Here is a 16,352-nt window from a genome sequence, read left to right as displayed (position 1 = left end):
CAAAGGAAAATAAAAATGGCAAAATCTACATAATCACTGGAAGGTAAGATAGGGTGGGCAATCCATAAGCCACAAACTTCAAAGAATGAGGTCGCTTTGAAGGGTTTCATCTCTATCAGTATATGATGACTCTCTATGCCTTGCTTACCTGGAACTCTACTTGTCTATATTAATACTGCTACTTTGGCTTTCTTTTTTCTTTCTTTTATCTCCCTTCTTCCCTCCTTCTCTCTCTTCCTTTTTTCCTCACTTCCTCCTTCCTTTCCAGCTGCCTGACACATTTTACCTATCCCTTTTTTATCTTTGGCCCGCCTTCCTTCCTTCGTTCCTCCCTCCCTCCCTCCCTCCTTTCCTTCCTTCCTTCCTTCCTTCTTTCCTTCCTTCCTTCCTTCCTTCCTTCCTTCCTCCCTCCCTCCCTCCCTTCCTTCCTTCCTTCCTTCCTTCCTTCCTTCCTCCCTCCCTCCCTCCCTCCTTCATTTCCAGCTGTCTGACACATTTTGCCTATCCCTTTTTTATCTTCTGGATCTTTTGGCTTTCTTTCTTCCCTCTCTTCCCTCCCTCCCTCCTTCTCCTCCCTAGATGTCTGACACATTTTGCCTATCCTTTTATTTTCCCCTCCCTCCCTCCCTCCCTGCCTGCCTGCCTGCCTTCCCCAGCTGTCTGACACATCTTGCCAGCCCTTTATTTTTTACCTTTGGCTTTTTTTTCTTTCTTTTCTTAAGGCTCAACTCCTGTAAACAACATATGCAGTGGTTTTTTATTGTAAGACATAGATTTTGTATTTTGTTGTTTGAAATTGTGATGCATCTTACAATCTGTATGTGCATTTAGAATGTTTCTTTCTTCCCTAAAAATTCTTAAGTTGATAATACATCTTGCAGTTGGTAGGATCTTTCAATCAGACATATGGTCATTATATCTGCTTTTTAAATTTAATCTACGAATCTATCTCTCTTTTAATAGAGAAGCTTAACCAATTTATATTTACTCAAACAAAGGTGATACTTTCATAATCTTATTTTATGCTTCCAATGCCTTTTGCTTGCTTTGCTCTCCTTTATTTCCATAGAATTAATTATATTGCTCAGAGTTTTTAAATTTTTTTTTCTCTGTTAGTTCAGAAGTTATACATGTTATCAACTTTTAAGGGGAACATGTGGAGGATGTGCAGGTTTGTTACATAGGTAAACATGTGCCATGGTGGTTTGCTGCACAGATCATCTCATCACCTAGGTATTAAGCCCAGCATCCATTAGTTATTCTTCCTGATGCTCTTCCTCCCCCCTACATCACCCCCCGATAGGCCCTAGTGTGTGTTGTTCCCTCCACCATGTGTCCATGTGTTCTCATCGTTCAGCTCCTACTTATAAGTGAGAACATGCAGTGTTTGGCTTTCTGTTCCTGCGTTAGTTTGCTGAGGACGATGACTTCCAACTCCATCCATGCACCTCTGCAAAGGACATAATCCCATTCCTTTTCATGGCTGTGTAGTATTCCACGGTGTGTATGTACCACATTTTCTTTATCCAATCTATCATTGATGGGTATTTATGTTGGTTCCATGTCTTTGCTATTGTGAATAGTGCTACAATGAACATCCATGTGCATCTATCTTTGTAGTAATTTATATTCCTTTGGGTATATATATACCCAGTAATGGGATTGCTGGGTCAAATAGTATTTCTGCTTCTAGGTCTTTGAGGAATCGCCACACTGTCTTCCACAATGTTTGAACAAATTTTCACTCCTACCAACAGTGTAAAAGCATTCCTTTTTCTCCACAACCTCACCAACATCCATTGTTTTTTTACTTTTTACTAATAGCCATTCTGACTGGTGTGAGATGTTATCTCATTGTGGCTTTGATTTGCATTTCTCTAATGATCAGGGATGTTGAGGGTTTTTTTTTTTTTTCATATTTGTTGGCTGCATGCATGTCTTCGTTTTCTTCTGTTTTTTTTTTTTTTTTTTTTTTTTTTTTTTTGAGACAGAGTCTTGCTCTGTCACCCAGCCTGGATGGAGTGCAATGGTGTGATCTCAGATCACTGCAACCTCTACCTCCCAGGTTCAAGTGATTCTCCTGCCTCAGCCTCCCAAGTAGCTGGGAATACAGGCACATGCTACCATGCCTGGCTAATTTTTGTGTTTTTAGTAGAGACAGGGTTTCACCATGTTGGCCAGGCTGGTCTCAAACTCCTGACTTCAAGTGATCCACCCACCTCGGCCTCCCAAAGTGCTGGGATTACAGGTGTGAGCCTCTGCACCTGGCCGTATGTCTTCTTTTGAGAAGTGTCTGTTCATGTCCTTTGCCCACTTTTGGGAGTTGTTTGCTTTTTTTCTTGTACATTTGTTTAAGTTCTTTGTAGACTCGGGATATTAGACCTTTGTCAAATGGATAGATTGCAAAAAATTTTCTCCCATTTTGTAGGTTGTCTGTTCACTCTGATGATAGTTTCTTTTGCTGTGCAGAAGCTCTTTAGTTTAATTAGATCCCATTTATCAATTTTTGCTGTTATTGCAATTGCTTTTAGCATGTTCATCATGCAATCTTTGCCCATGCCTATGTCCTGAATGGTATTGCCTAGATTTTTTTCTAGGATTTTTATAGTTTTGGATTTTACATTTAAGTCTTTAATCCATCTTGAGTTAATTCTTGTATATGGTGTAAGAAAGGGGTCCAGTTTCACTTTTCTGCATATAGCTCGCCAGCTCCCCCAGCACCATTTATTAAATAGGGAGTCCTTTCCCCATTGCTTGTTTTTGTCAGGTTTGTCAAAGATCAGATGGTTGTAGGCGTGTGGTCTTATTTGAGTTCTCTGTTCTGTTCCATTGGTCTATGTGTCTGTTCTTGTACCAGTAACATGCTGTTTTGGTTACTGGAGCCTTGTAGCATAGTTTGAAGTTGGGTAGTATGATGCCTCCAGCTTTGCTCTTTTTGCTTAGGATTGTCTTGGCTATTTGGGCTGTTTTTTGGTTCCATACAAACTGCTTGCCTGTTGTTGGTGTATAGGAATGCTAGCAATTTTTGCACATTGATTTTGTATCCTGAGACATTGCTGAAGTTGCTTATCAGCTTAAGAAACTTTTGGGCTGAGAATATCTTATTTTAAATCAATGCATTATCATTAATTTTATAATATATGCATTTCAATCTTTTTTATCAATTAAAAAAGGCTACATCTCAGTTCTCCTATTTTTAGAATAAGAAATTTAGCATATTTTTTCACCAAAACTTTCTCCCTTTCAAACAGATTAATCTAATTAAAGCTGAGATCTTGGGGATCTTAGAAATCTCTAAGATCTTAGCTTTAATTAGATTAACCTATGTTTCAAATGAGGTTATAATTGATTTCTTTCAAAATTATCTGGCTTTTGTTTCAAGAAAGCAAGAAACACATATATTAGTTCTCCCCTCTAAATCCTATAGAATGACAGTAGCCATCTATAAAATATATAAAGTGAGGAGAAGGGGAAGAAATATTCATCTACAGTTCAGAGATATTAATAGAATCCTAGGAGATAAAAAAATTTTTTAAAAACTAGTATATAAAGCAGAAAGTTTTACTTCTTTTACTAAAGTAAAAGTTTTACTTCTAGCAATAGCTCCTATTGGACCAATCTTCCTGTAGATAGCATTTATAGCTCTCAACAACATATGTAAAATGATTATCTGAAGGTACTATAGTCTAAAGCATGCAGAAATGGAAAGCAAATTGATACTGAGTAAATTTCCCATTTTTACAGCTTTTCACTTGAAGGGATGATATATTTGGTACTAGCTGGGTCAACTAGAACTTGGATAAAAATCTGCAGTCTTATTATCTTGAAGAATTAGAGGACAGTTCTACCTGAATTAGAGTTCAGGGTTACCACAGCAGCTGGAAGATAAAGGAAGAAAACCAGGAAAGTAGAGAGCAACAGAGGAGGAGCCCCAAACTCTATGTATAAACTCTGCTTAATAAATCTCTGGATGATCCCTGAACTACACATGTATGGGGCAGATTGAAAGCATATCAGCTAAGGTTATATAAAGATTTCAGCTCTTTCCCACCATAGTAGAGACAAAGTTTACAGTTTGAGTTCAGCCAAGTTAACAGCCTATTAAAACAAACAGAGAAAGTCAACTCTCTTCAAAGGAACATAGCAAACTAGTTTCTGTAATGTATCAGGTGCAATGTCAGGATACAATCCAAATGCATTTAGTAAAATGAAGAAACAGGAGCATGTGACTCATTCTCTACAAAAAATATGTTACTGGACACTAACCATGAGATGACTCAGATTTTGAAATTAGTATCCAAAGATTTCAAAGCAATAATAACATAACATAGTAATCACTATGCTAAAGGATGTAAAGAAAAATATGGTTGTAATGAATGAGCAAATAGACATTCTTAGCAGTGAAAGAGAAACTACAAAAAACAACAAATGGAAATTTTAAAAGAATATCTGAAATAAAAAATTCACTGGATGAACTTAACAGAAAATTAGAGGTGACATAAGAGTCAGTGAAATTGAAGACAGAGCAACAGGAATTACCCAATCTGAAAAACAATAAGAAAAAAATTGAATAAAAATGAACAGAGGCCAGGTGCAGTGGCTCATGCCTGTAATTCTAGCACTTTGGGAGGCCAAGGTGGGAGGATCACTTGAGCCCAGGAGTTCAAGACCAGCCTGAGCAACATAGTGAGACCCCATCTCAACAATAAAAAAAGAAAGAAAGAAAACATGAACAGAGCTTCAGTGACTGTGGGACAATTTATCTACCTAGTTTTTTAAAACTATATATCTTTGTATTTTTGTCATAAAATATAATTCTGTGGTAATCAAGAACTACTCACAAAGCAATAAGCTTGCTCAGTTGCCTTCAATGATGAATTCCACTAAACATTTTTAAAAAATCAACATCAATTATTCAGTCACTCCTAAAAATAGAAGTAAAGTGAATGATGCTTAAGTCATTCTATGAGACCCATATTATTCTGATACCAAAACCAGACAAAGACATCGCAAGAAAATAAAACTACAGACCAATATTTCTTATGAATATTGACACAAAATTAATAATCTGGTTTTAAAAAAGTGGGATTTATTGCAGTAATGCAAGGTTGATTGAAAATCCCAAACTCAGTGTAATATACCATATCAAAAGGATAAAAAATTTTAAAACCATGATTATTCAATAAAAAATAAGAATTCTAAAAATAATTTAAAATCCCCAACAAAATACTAGTATATTGTATTTGACAGCCTATTACAAGGACTATATACCATGATCAAGTGAGATTTTTTTCCCCCTGAGATGCAAGGATACATATGCAAATCAATAAATGTGATACACTACATTAATAGAGTGAGGGACAAGAACCATATGATCATCTCAGTAGATGCAAAAGGGCATTTGACAAGATTCAATACCCTTTCATGATAAAAACTCTCAAAAAATTAGGTATTGACAAATACTGCCTAATATTACCACTTCTATTTAGAATCTAAAAAGCCAAACTTATAGAAACAGAGAATAGAAGAGTGGTTACCAGGGGCTAGGGTGTAGGGGAAATGAGGAGAAGTTGGTTAAAGGGTATAAACTTTCAGTTATAAGATGAACAGGTTCTAGAGACCTAACATACAGCATGGTGACTATAGTTAATAATAATGCATTGTACACTTTAAATTTACTAAGAAAGTAGATCTTAAGTATTCTCATCACATACAAAAAGTAACTATGAGCTGATGATATGTTAATTACCTTTTTTATGGTAAACATTTCACAACGTACATGTACATCAAAATATGTTATACACTTGAGGTATGTACAATTTTGTCACAAAAACACTTCCTTAAAAAATTCAAGTAATCCCAAAGGCAGAAAAGGAGGAATTGAGAAACAAAAACAAATGAGACAGCTTATAATTCAATAATAAAAAGAAAAATAACCCAACTAAAATGGGCAAAGGATCTGAGTAGACATTTCTCCAAAGAAGATATACAAATGGCCAACAGTATGTGAAAAGATGTTTGACATCCTTATCCATCTGGAAAATGCAAATTAAAACCACAATCAGATATCACTTCACACCTAGTAGGATGGCTATAAAAAAGTTATATAATAACAAGTTTTGGAGAGGATGTAGGTAATTGGAACCCTCACACATTGTTGGTGGGAATGAAATAGTGTAGTTACTTTGGAAAACAGTCTGGCAATTCCTCAAAAAGTTAAACACAGAATTACCATTTGATCTAGCAATTCCACTCCTAGGTATAGATCCAAGAGAAATGAAAACATGTGTGGACAAAAACATGTACATGAATGTTCACAGCAGGATTACTTTTAAGCTAAAAGGACAGCCTAAGTATCTATCAACAGATGTACAGACAGACAAAATGTGTTATAGTCATACAATGGAATATTGTTTCGCCATAAAAATGAAGTACTGATACATTGGATAATGTCAATAAATTTAAAAATATTATGCTAAGTGAAATAAGTCACAGATCACATATTATATGATTCCATTTTTATTGAATGTTCAGAGTAGCCAAATCCATATAGTTTTCCTTACACTTTGAGCATGGGAAATAGGAAGGGAGTTATGGCTGGAGATATCCCTGTAGCAGGCAATTTTATTGCTGTACTAAGCAGTTTTATTGTTATCACAACCCAAAGGTAGCTGGAACACTGCCTACCCCCTGAACTTTCAATAGTGTGTATAACTTTCCTTGTTAGAAGTCCTCTGTAGCAGTGACTCTGTTTTACTTAGTACAGCAGCCAAGTCAAGTGAAGGTTGGGAGTTTAACAGTGTAATCACTCAGTAAAGTCATTTGTTGTCCTTTACATTAGCATTTATGGAGCTGAGATTTTTGTCCTGCCAATAAGCCTATGGCCCACCCTGCATTTTGAGATCTACTATATTTGCAAGTTCTGGTATGGAGTTGATCTACTTTCCCAGGTTGGCTTTTCATTCCCTTGCTTTGATTTGTAGGCTGAACAGTAATTCCCTAATTTAGTTTTAACTGTAAGAATTCCTTCGAGTCTGTGGTCTGTTCATGGCAAGCATCCCTGTTCTCAATTGATATCACAGATTCCCCCTTCCTTTCTTCCATGATATTATATTTCATTGATCATTTTAAATGAAATTTATGAGAGGGCAGTTAAATATTTGGGCTCATACTGTCATTAAAAATAACTCAATAATATTTACTAAGACTAAATGGGATGAAACCACCTCAGTTCTAAGTTATGACTCTCCTAGTCACCGACTCCACGAATCCTTACTCTGAGCTCTTTATTGTGAACCTCTCCATAGTTAACTATTGTCAGTATAGAAGTTAATAATGTTTTATTGTTTATAAGAAAACAACTCTTTAAAAAATGTGTATAGTCATAGGTGTTTTAGTTTTATTTGTATAATTATCTTGAAATGGTTAAATTTCAGAGAAGTTTCAAACCTGGAAGTCATATAAAGAGAATGACAGCTGGGCGTGGTGGCTCATGCCTACAATCTCAGCACTTTGGGAGGCTGAGGTGGGCAGATCACCTGAGATCAGGAGTTCAAGATCAGCCTGATCAACATGGTAAAACCCTGTCTCTACTAAAAATACAAAATTAGCTGGTGGTGCATGCCTGTAATCCCAGCTACTTGGGAGGTTGAGGCGGGAGAATCGCTTGAACCCAGGAGGTGGAGGTTGTGGTGAGCCAAGATCTTGCCATTGCACTCTGGCCTGGGCAACAAAAGCGAAATTCTGTCTCAACAACAACAACAACAACAAGAAAATGACAGTGAGAAAATAATCTCATCAAAAGTAATACTGAGATTTCATCATATAACTTGCAGAACATTTTTACAAAATCTGGAGGTTCAGAAAAATTTTAATAAACAAGAACCTATGTAACAAACATTCTTAAGTGGTTTTTACAAGTAATACATTTTAAAATTAATTCTTACCTCTTTCGAAAAGCTTTTCACTTTCATCTACATAGTTTATTATTTCTGGCACTAGGTTTAATAACTCCTTCAGTTCTGAGAGTGATGGAATATCAATTTCTGGTTTGAGGCTTGGAGGTATTAAGAATTCATACTCAATAAGAAAACTTGATGGCTGAAAAAACATATAGTTTAAAAAAGTTTTTAGGGAGGCTTTCCAAATAAATATTTTTGAAATCATAAGTGGACAAAGTTTGCTTAAATGATGTACTGAATTTTAAACTAAATCCACATTCAAAATTGTTAAATCTATATATACTCTAAAAAAAAAAAAGGGAAATGTAGCAGCTAAAAAGACGTTCTATTATAAGCAATGTTCTCTCTGAGTATTGTATTTTATGATCACTCATTACGTTAGTGATGTACAATATCCCTAGATGCAGAAATAGCTTCTTTTTGGCTAATAGCAAATTGTAAACATTTTAAATTAAAAACAGTCACTGCAGTAGATAAGAGATAATAAATGGGGAGAAGTGAAAGGAGATCATGGAATGCAATAGATATTTACTGTGCTCCATGGAGTGTTTCTCTTTCATTCCAACAGAACTTGACTCCTCAACAAAAGAGATTAAGTCCACAACTCTCAGGGTTAACATGGCAGGCAAGAGGTACTAGAGGAATGGGGCCTATTGGTGAATTAACATTTTTACCATCATGTTAAAATTTTTATTGTAAGGAAACCCGTTAAGTGCTTTAAGTCCATTAAAATCCCCAAATATAAAACATTTTAAGTTGTCCTAAAAAAAATGTTTTTTGTTTGTTTGTTTGTTTGTTTGTTTTGAGATGGAGTCTCACCGTGTTGCCCAGGCTGGAGTGCAGTGGCGCGATCTCGGCTCACTGCAAGCTCCGCCTCCCGGGTTCACGTCATTCTCCTGCCTCAGCCTCCCGAGTAGCTGGGACTACAGGCACCCACCACCACGCCCGGCTAATTTTTTGTATTTTTAGTAGAGATGGGGTTTCACCATGTTAGCCAGGATGGTCTCGATCTCCTGACCTCGTGATCCACCCGCCTCGGCCTCTCAAAGTGCTGGGATCACAGGTGTGAGCCACCACACCCGGCCAAAAAAATGGTTTTTAAAGTAGCTTTGTGAATGCATCTAATCAATATGGGCCTAGATTTCTGAGCTTGTCCAACTGCAAAAAGTTATTGCACTCTCAACAGCTAGAATTCTTTACATACTGATATTATAACCATTTTGTGTGCTATTGAAACTAAATGCATCTTTAAGAAGTTTGGCCTTTAATATGCAAAAAATGCTATCATCCTTGTTAAACACTGGCAGAAAACTAAAATTCAGTTTTGGACCATCTATATCCTTACTTCACAATATTCTCATTAGCTCAAGTACTATTTTTTGTGTATAACTCACAAATCAATATTTCTAGTTCCAGTGTCAGTTTTTTAAACTAGACATGACTACTTAATTTCCTATACCAGGCATATTGATTAGAATTATTGGAAGAGATTTTAAAGTTCCCTATGACTGGCCTGCACACCAGACCAATTAATCAGAATATGTCTGTGTAGAACTCAGGCTTCAATATTCTTTTAAACTATTCAGGTAATTCCAACATACAGCCAAGGCTGAGAACCACTATTTAGAAGGAAATTTGACTTCTTAATTGATACATGTTCATTCAATTATGAAATATTTTTAATCTGACAATTGTAGACAATGTATATTACAAAAATTTTACAAAAATGTGCCTTACTACTTTTACTAACATGTCATTGAAAGCCAGTATTACAACCTCATTTAAACGTATTGTATCTTCTAGTTTCTCCTGACAAAAGTTCACTTTATCCATACAAAAATCTTCTTTCACAAAAGCTTCCAAAGTTTCTTGAAGAGAGAAACATTCCCTTAAAAAAAAAATACATTAATTAGTGTTTACTAAAAGCAAGTCACACACTAAATGTAGCCAACCAAAACACATAATCACTAAAATTAAAGTTGAGGTAAAACAATGATAAGAATTATTGGCTGGGTGTAGTGGCTCAGGCCTGTAATCCCAGCACTTTGGGAGGTTGAGGCGGGTAGATCACCTGAGGTCAGGAGTTCAAGACCAGCCTGGCCAACATGGTGAAACCCCGTCTCTACTAAAAATACAAAAATTAGCTGGGCGCAGTGGCGTATGCCTGTAGTCTCAGCTACTTGGGAGGCTGAGGCAGGAGAATCGCTTGAGCCCGGGAGACGGAGGTTGCAGTGAGCCGAGATTACGCCATTGTATTCCAGCCTGGGCGACAGAGCAAGACTCCGTCTAAAAACAAAACAAAACAAAATAAAACATTATTGATAACATCTAAGCTTGTGATCATGCAAAAACCTTTTCACCTCTTAAAAATATTTACAGCATTGGTCAATTAAGTAAGTACCTGGAAAAATTAACTTCTGTGAAGATCTGTCCTTTGAAATCTAAAAGAGGATCCTTTACCAAAAATAGTTTTAGTCTACTCAAGAGAGTATGCAAAGTTGGTAGGTGTTTTCTATTACTTACAAAAAGTATTCCTTTATCATCAATAAATAAATCTGAAAAGAAACAAGAAACATAAAGGAATAAGAAAAAAACTAAAAGTTATCCAAAGGGATCTAGATAGTTAATGTAATCAGTCATTAGATACAGTTGGGTTTCTCAATCACATTTTAAACTCTTTAGTTCTTCATTTTACTGTGCATATACAGCATGTAGCATAGTACTGGAACAAAGGCAAAAGTGCAATAAATTTTAATATTATCTAGGACACTGAGTAGCCAAATATCTCAAAAGAGCTGTAATGGCTAATACTTTATCAATAAAGATTAATCAGTGGAGGAAAGTATCTTATGGACTTACACTTCAAAATAGCCAGGAGTAGCCTAAGCAAAATTTTAAAGAAATAAAAGTATTTGACTTCTGCTGACCTTGGTCTTCTCTGCATCATTTTACCTCTTAATATCTCCAATTCATCCCCCAGAGTCTCTGACATGTAGGGAATGGAGATGGTCTACAGTGCCTACAAATTAGACTGATTCTATTATTCTCAAGTTATTCATACATGATTGCTATAAAATTATTTACAGTGAAAGTTATATAGCAAAGAATCTACTCAAGGAGTGTGATACAGCTTATGTATTAAGAAACACTACTGCTAACAGTTAATTTCTGGAATACATTTCTCCTCTTGGTCTCCACCCTGCCATGTATGGGTTTCTTTAGAATCTTGGCTAGTTGTCTAACAGCTTTAACAGTTTCTAAGTCACAGGAAGGAACATAAAACTTGCCCCCAATTCTTCAATAAGTTTTTGAGTAGAAAGAGAAAAAGAAAAATATAAGCTCAGATAACTACTCAAAAAGCCAAGCTCCCAGAAAAGAAAGCCATCCTGAAGGGAGAGCAATGGTTTCTTGTTCTGGGTATTGACTTTTCGGTTAAGTGATGCTGAATGGCATGAGAAAATAATAGTATGGAGTTTTCAGGTAGTAATGTCTCCCACGGTCAACTACATAATTGGTATACAGGCAGCAACGGAACATCCCTTTGCTTGGTGCTAACTTGATATGTCTTAAGAGACCTTGTGGTATGAACTAGCCTCCTAAGAGATATTATTTATCTGAACTTAAGTTCCCAATAATCTCATGGCCAAAAGCTTCTTATGACACACCAAAGGAAGTTAGTCAATCAATTCCATGTCTAAGGAGGTCTTATCTGAGACAGTTAAATATGGTTTACTGGTATAATCCATTCTGTAAGTATTAATGAAATCACATTAACAGTAAAAACCCAAACAGCATTAGTTTATATCCTATATCCACCTTCTGCTCCTAAACAGATCCTCCAGCCATCTTCCCTATCTAGGAGCCTCATTCTGGTATTTCTGGAACTAAATAGCTGACATCTGAAGTCAGTTATGTGGTCTTGTTTTCCATCCACCTGTTTTTAATGAAACCACTTGAGGGCAGCATCACACCACAACCAATATTCTTTGTAATTCTACCAAGATTGTTTATAGCAAGAGTGCCACTTCCTTACCTTCTTCGAGTCATACAGCATGCCCTGGAGTTCTTATTTTACTACAGCTAATATATGTACTATACAGATATAAGGAGACTGTTTTCTTCTATTGTAGAGGAATATTAAATTGTCACCAGGAAACAAATTTTTGGCTAGTTAACTATGAAAAGAAACAGAAAAAGGTCTACTAATATGAAAGAAGAGAGGTTTATTCTTTACAAAGGACACTTTTGTCTCCCTAGAAAATTCAAGATAATGAAATGAAAACAAAAGAGTTCACTAAGTAATCTGATAAAAATTATACAATTAATTTTTTGTTAATATGTAAAAACTTCATCATAAAAATTAATAGAAAAAACATAAAAACACCAATTTGTGAACTATCAAGGACTAAACATAAAAATATTCAGAATTTGTATGCAGGAAATGATAAAACTTTATTGAAGATCTTTTTTTAAAAATTTGAAAAAAAAGCAAGATAAAACACTTTCCTAGCTAGAAAGACTATGGGTAAAATTTTAAAGGATCCCATTACCATTTCAAGAGGTCTGTTTTAGAACTTGGAAAAGTGATTACAAAGTAAATCTGGAAGAATATAGTTATGAGAGTAGAAAAAAATAATAAAATAGGAGATTATTAATATATATTATAATTATACATTAAATAGTTAAAATTATATGACACTGACACAATAATAGGCAAAAGAGATCATAATAGAAAATCCAGAATGAATTCTAATGTGGTTAAGGATTTAATATATAATGTGAGTAGCATTTCTAATCAGTGGGAAAGAAAGGACTATTTCATAAATGATATTGGGGCAATAGTCAAAACACTTGGAAAAAGATTTTTTATTCCTACTTTTAAACATACATCAAAATCTAAAATAAAATTTATACCTTCAGCTGGGCCTGGTGGCTCATGCCTGTAATCCCAGCACTTTGGGAGGCTGAGGTGGGCAGATCACTGGAGGTCAGGAGTTCGAAACAAGCCTGGCCTACATGGTGAAACCCCCCTCTACTAAAAATACAAAAAAATTAGCTGGTCTTGGTGGTGGGGGCCTGTAATCCCAGCTACTGGGGAGGCTGAGGCAGGAGAATCACTTGAGCCTGGGAGGCGGAGGTTGCAGTGAGCTGAGATCACACCACTAAACTCCAGCCTGGGCCACAGAGCAAGACTCCATCTCAAAACAAACAAAAAAACAAACCAACCAACTAACCAACCCCATGTACCTTCAAGAAAATACAAATAAGTATTTATCTAATTAAGAAAGAATTTTCTAAGTATAAAAGGAATGAAAGAAACCATAAAAGAAAACAATTGGCAGAATTGATTAGGTTCAAGTTAAACACATTTGGAGTTAATACCTTTACATATAAAGATAAAATACATGTCAAAATATAGACAAAAGAGAAAATCATTTCACAAAATAAAAAGATGCAGATGGCCAATAAAGACCAGTAATTCTATTAATTTACTTTTTTATGCCCAGCTTGTCAACAACAGAGATCACCAGTAATTTTGAAGATGCAAGTAAAAATATAATTTTTTTGCCCATCACATTGGTTTAAATGTATTACCACAACATCAGCAGTAATATATTCAATGATGATAATGCTGGCATAAACAGGGCATTCTCATACCATACTAGTGGACATATAGCTGAAAAAGCACTTATACTAAATAGTTCAATTTCTAGGAATTCATGCCAAGGAAATAATTAGAAATAAGAATACTTATTTATATATATATTTGCAATTAAAAACATTAGTGGTCTCAAATTTGGAAATGTGTGATGCATACATAAGATTAAAAACTGCAGTCATTAAAAGCCATGCTTTTGTCTAGCACGGTGGCTCACACCTATAATCCCAGCACTTTGGAAGGCTGAGGTGGGAGGATTGCTTGAGCCTAGAAGTTTGAGACCAGCCTGGGCAACATAGGGAGATTCTGTCTCTACAAAAAAATTAGAAATTAGTCAGGCAGGTGGCACAGCTATGGTCTCAGCTACTTAGGAGGCTAAGACAGGAGGATCACTTGAGCCCGGGGGTTTCAAGGCTGCAGTGAGAGGTGATTGTACCACTATACTCCAGCCTGAGAAACAGTAAGACCCTGTCTCAATTAAAAAGAAAAAGAAAAAGAAAAAGACATACTTTTACAGAAAACTCAAGCATAAAATAAAATATTCCCAAGATCATGTTAATATTTAAAAATAATATCATGCATACATAGTATGATCACAATAGCAAAACAATTTATCTTTGACTTACAGAATTATGAGTTTTTACTAAAGGGACATTCTTTATATTTAAGATGTAGATATCTTAACCTAGGTAGAAAAACATAAAATTCAATCCTCATTCACGATTAAAAGCTGTTATCAAACTAGGAACAGAAGGAATCTTCCTCAACCCACTAAAGGAAATGCTTCTAACGCTTCACCGTTGAAAATGACATACACATGAAATGTTAGAAGCATTTTCTTTACCATCAGAAATAAGATAGCAAACATCATGGCTTCTACTGAACAAAGTTCTAGAGGTTTTAGTCAGCACAGTCAGACCAAAAAAAAAAAAGATGTAAATATTGCAAAGGAAGAAATAGCCATCATTTACATATAATATGATTATATATATTAGAATTAGTAATTGGAAATACTATGAGAGTTTAAGAGGTAGCTAAATATGACAACACTATAAAAATCAACTGCCTTTTCTTATATACAAGCAATAAACAGAAACTTTAATTTAGAAATATAAATAGTAACGGCAGCTAAAATAGAGTACTTATGGATAAATCTTAGATATGTAACACATTTCTGAAGAAAATAAAAAATATATAAAAATAAATGATATATAAAATCTTTATGAAGAAAAATTTTTAACTTTATTGAAAGACATTAAAGACCTCAATAAATGAACAATAGGAGATTCAGGAAGAGAGAACAAGAGAAAAAAATCATCAAAGAAATAATTCTAGAAAATGTCTTAAAACTGAAGTGCATAAGTATCTACATGGAAGGATATACCATGTATCAAGCCTAATATATAACAATAGACCCACAAAGCACACACCATTGTGAAATTTCACAACACTGGAAGAAAAATATCATTCAAATTTTCAGGATGAAAAGATCTTGTAAAAAATATTTAGGAATCAGAATGGCACTGGACTTCTCAACAGCAATACTGGAAGCTAGAATCGAATGGAATAATGCCTTTGAAATTCTGAGAAAAAAATATAATCTGGAATCTATAACTAGTCAAACTACCAATTAAATGTGAGGATAGATTTAAGACTTTTTGGATATGGAAGTTTAAAAAAAAATTTACTACCTACATTCCTATTCTCAGGAGGCCATGAGTAGAAGTACTCTACTAAAAAGAGGGAATAAACTGACTAAACTGGCAGCTACAAGGTTGAAGAAACAGGAGGCCCAATACAAGAAAGAAGTGAACAGAATCCTCAGGGATGATGATGATAATGACTTGTTCTAGAACTAAAATCCCCAAAGATAAAATTATTGGTACACTTGATGCTTCAATATATTAAGAAGAGATTTAGACAAACAGGGGAGAGTTTCAGGATCAAGTTCTATGTACCAAATACATAGAAAACAAAATAAAACAAAAAACCAGAAAACCAGCATTAACTTCACAGAGTACAGTAATCTCCTCTTATCTAAGGTTTTAGTTACCCCTAGTCAACTGCAGTCCAAAAATACTATATTGAATGGAAAATTCCAGAAATAGACGATTTATACCTTAAATTGCACAGTGTTGTGAGTGGCATGATGAAATACAGTGCTATCCTGCTCAGTCCCACCGAAATGTGAATGATCCTTTTGTGCACTGTTTCCACACTGATATGCCACCTATTCATTTGTCACTTAGTAGCTGTCTCAGTTATCAGAACGATTGTCCCTGTATTGCAGTGCTTGTGTTCAAGTAACCTTTGTTTTACTAAATTCTCCAATTTTATTGTTAGCTATTTATTGCTGTTAACCTCTTACTGGGCTTAATTTACAAATTAAAATTTATCACTAGTATGTATGTATAAGAAAAAACATTGTATATATTGTATAGGGTTTGGTACTATCAGTGATTTCATGCATCCACTGGGTATTTTGCAATGTATCCCCTGTGGATAAGGTGGGACTATTGTACAAGAAAGAAATTACTGAATAACACAATACTATTTTCAGCTACAAATAGTATTTAAAGACTCACAAGTCTATAAATACAGAATACTGATATAACCAAAGTTATAACTACATTGGGAGGGTAGACCATAGGAAGTGTGGGGGGACGTGGTAGCGACAGTGTAAAAAGAGTGAGGACAGCGACGTCTTTACTTTCATGGTGAGAGGTCAATAT

The 16,352-nt window shown here is 35.1% G+C and overlaps 1 protein-coding gene across 2 annotated transcripts in view; it reads right to left on the bottom strand.

The window, feature by feature from the left end:
* The window catches only part of SHOC1 (shortage in chiasmata 1), a 108,333-nt gene that overhangs the window by 59,947 nt on the left and 32,034 nt on the right, over positions 1–16,352 (bottom strand). Inside the window, exons 1-4 of one of the 2 annotated variants that reach the window (XM_005581073.4) lie at positions 10,821–10,953; positions 10,363–10,516; positions 9,738–9,849; positions 7,947–8,100 (exon numbers count right to left, since the gene is read on the bottom strand). In XM_005581073.4, coding sequence (XP_005581130.3) covers positions 7,947–8,100; positions 9,738–9,849; positions 10,363–10,516; positions 10,821–10,953 — 553 coding nt within the window. Of the gene's footprint in view, positions 1–7,946; positions 8,101–9,737; positions 9,850–10,362; positions 10,517–10,820; positions 10,954–16,352 lie in introns of those variants that run through there. The other variant, XM_015436862.3, reaches the window with a different exon arrangement.

Source organism: Macaca fascicularis, chromosome 15 (assembly GCF_037993035.2).
Source record: "Macaca fascicularis isolate 582-1 chromosome 15, T2T-MFA8v1.1".
Taxonomy (NCBI): Eukaryota; Metazoa; Chordata; class Mammalia; order Primates; family Cercopithecidae; genus Macaca; species Macaca fascicularis.
The sequence above is the reverse complement of the archived record's forward strand: the minus strand, read 5'-3'. Positions and strand labels throughout refer to the sequence as shown.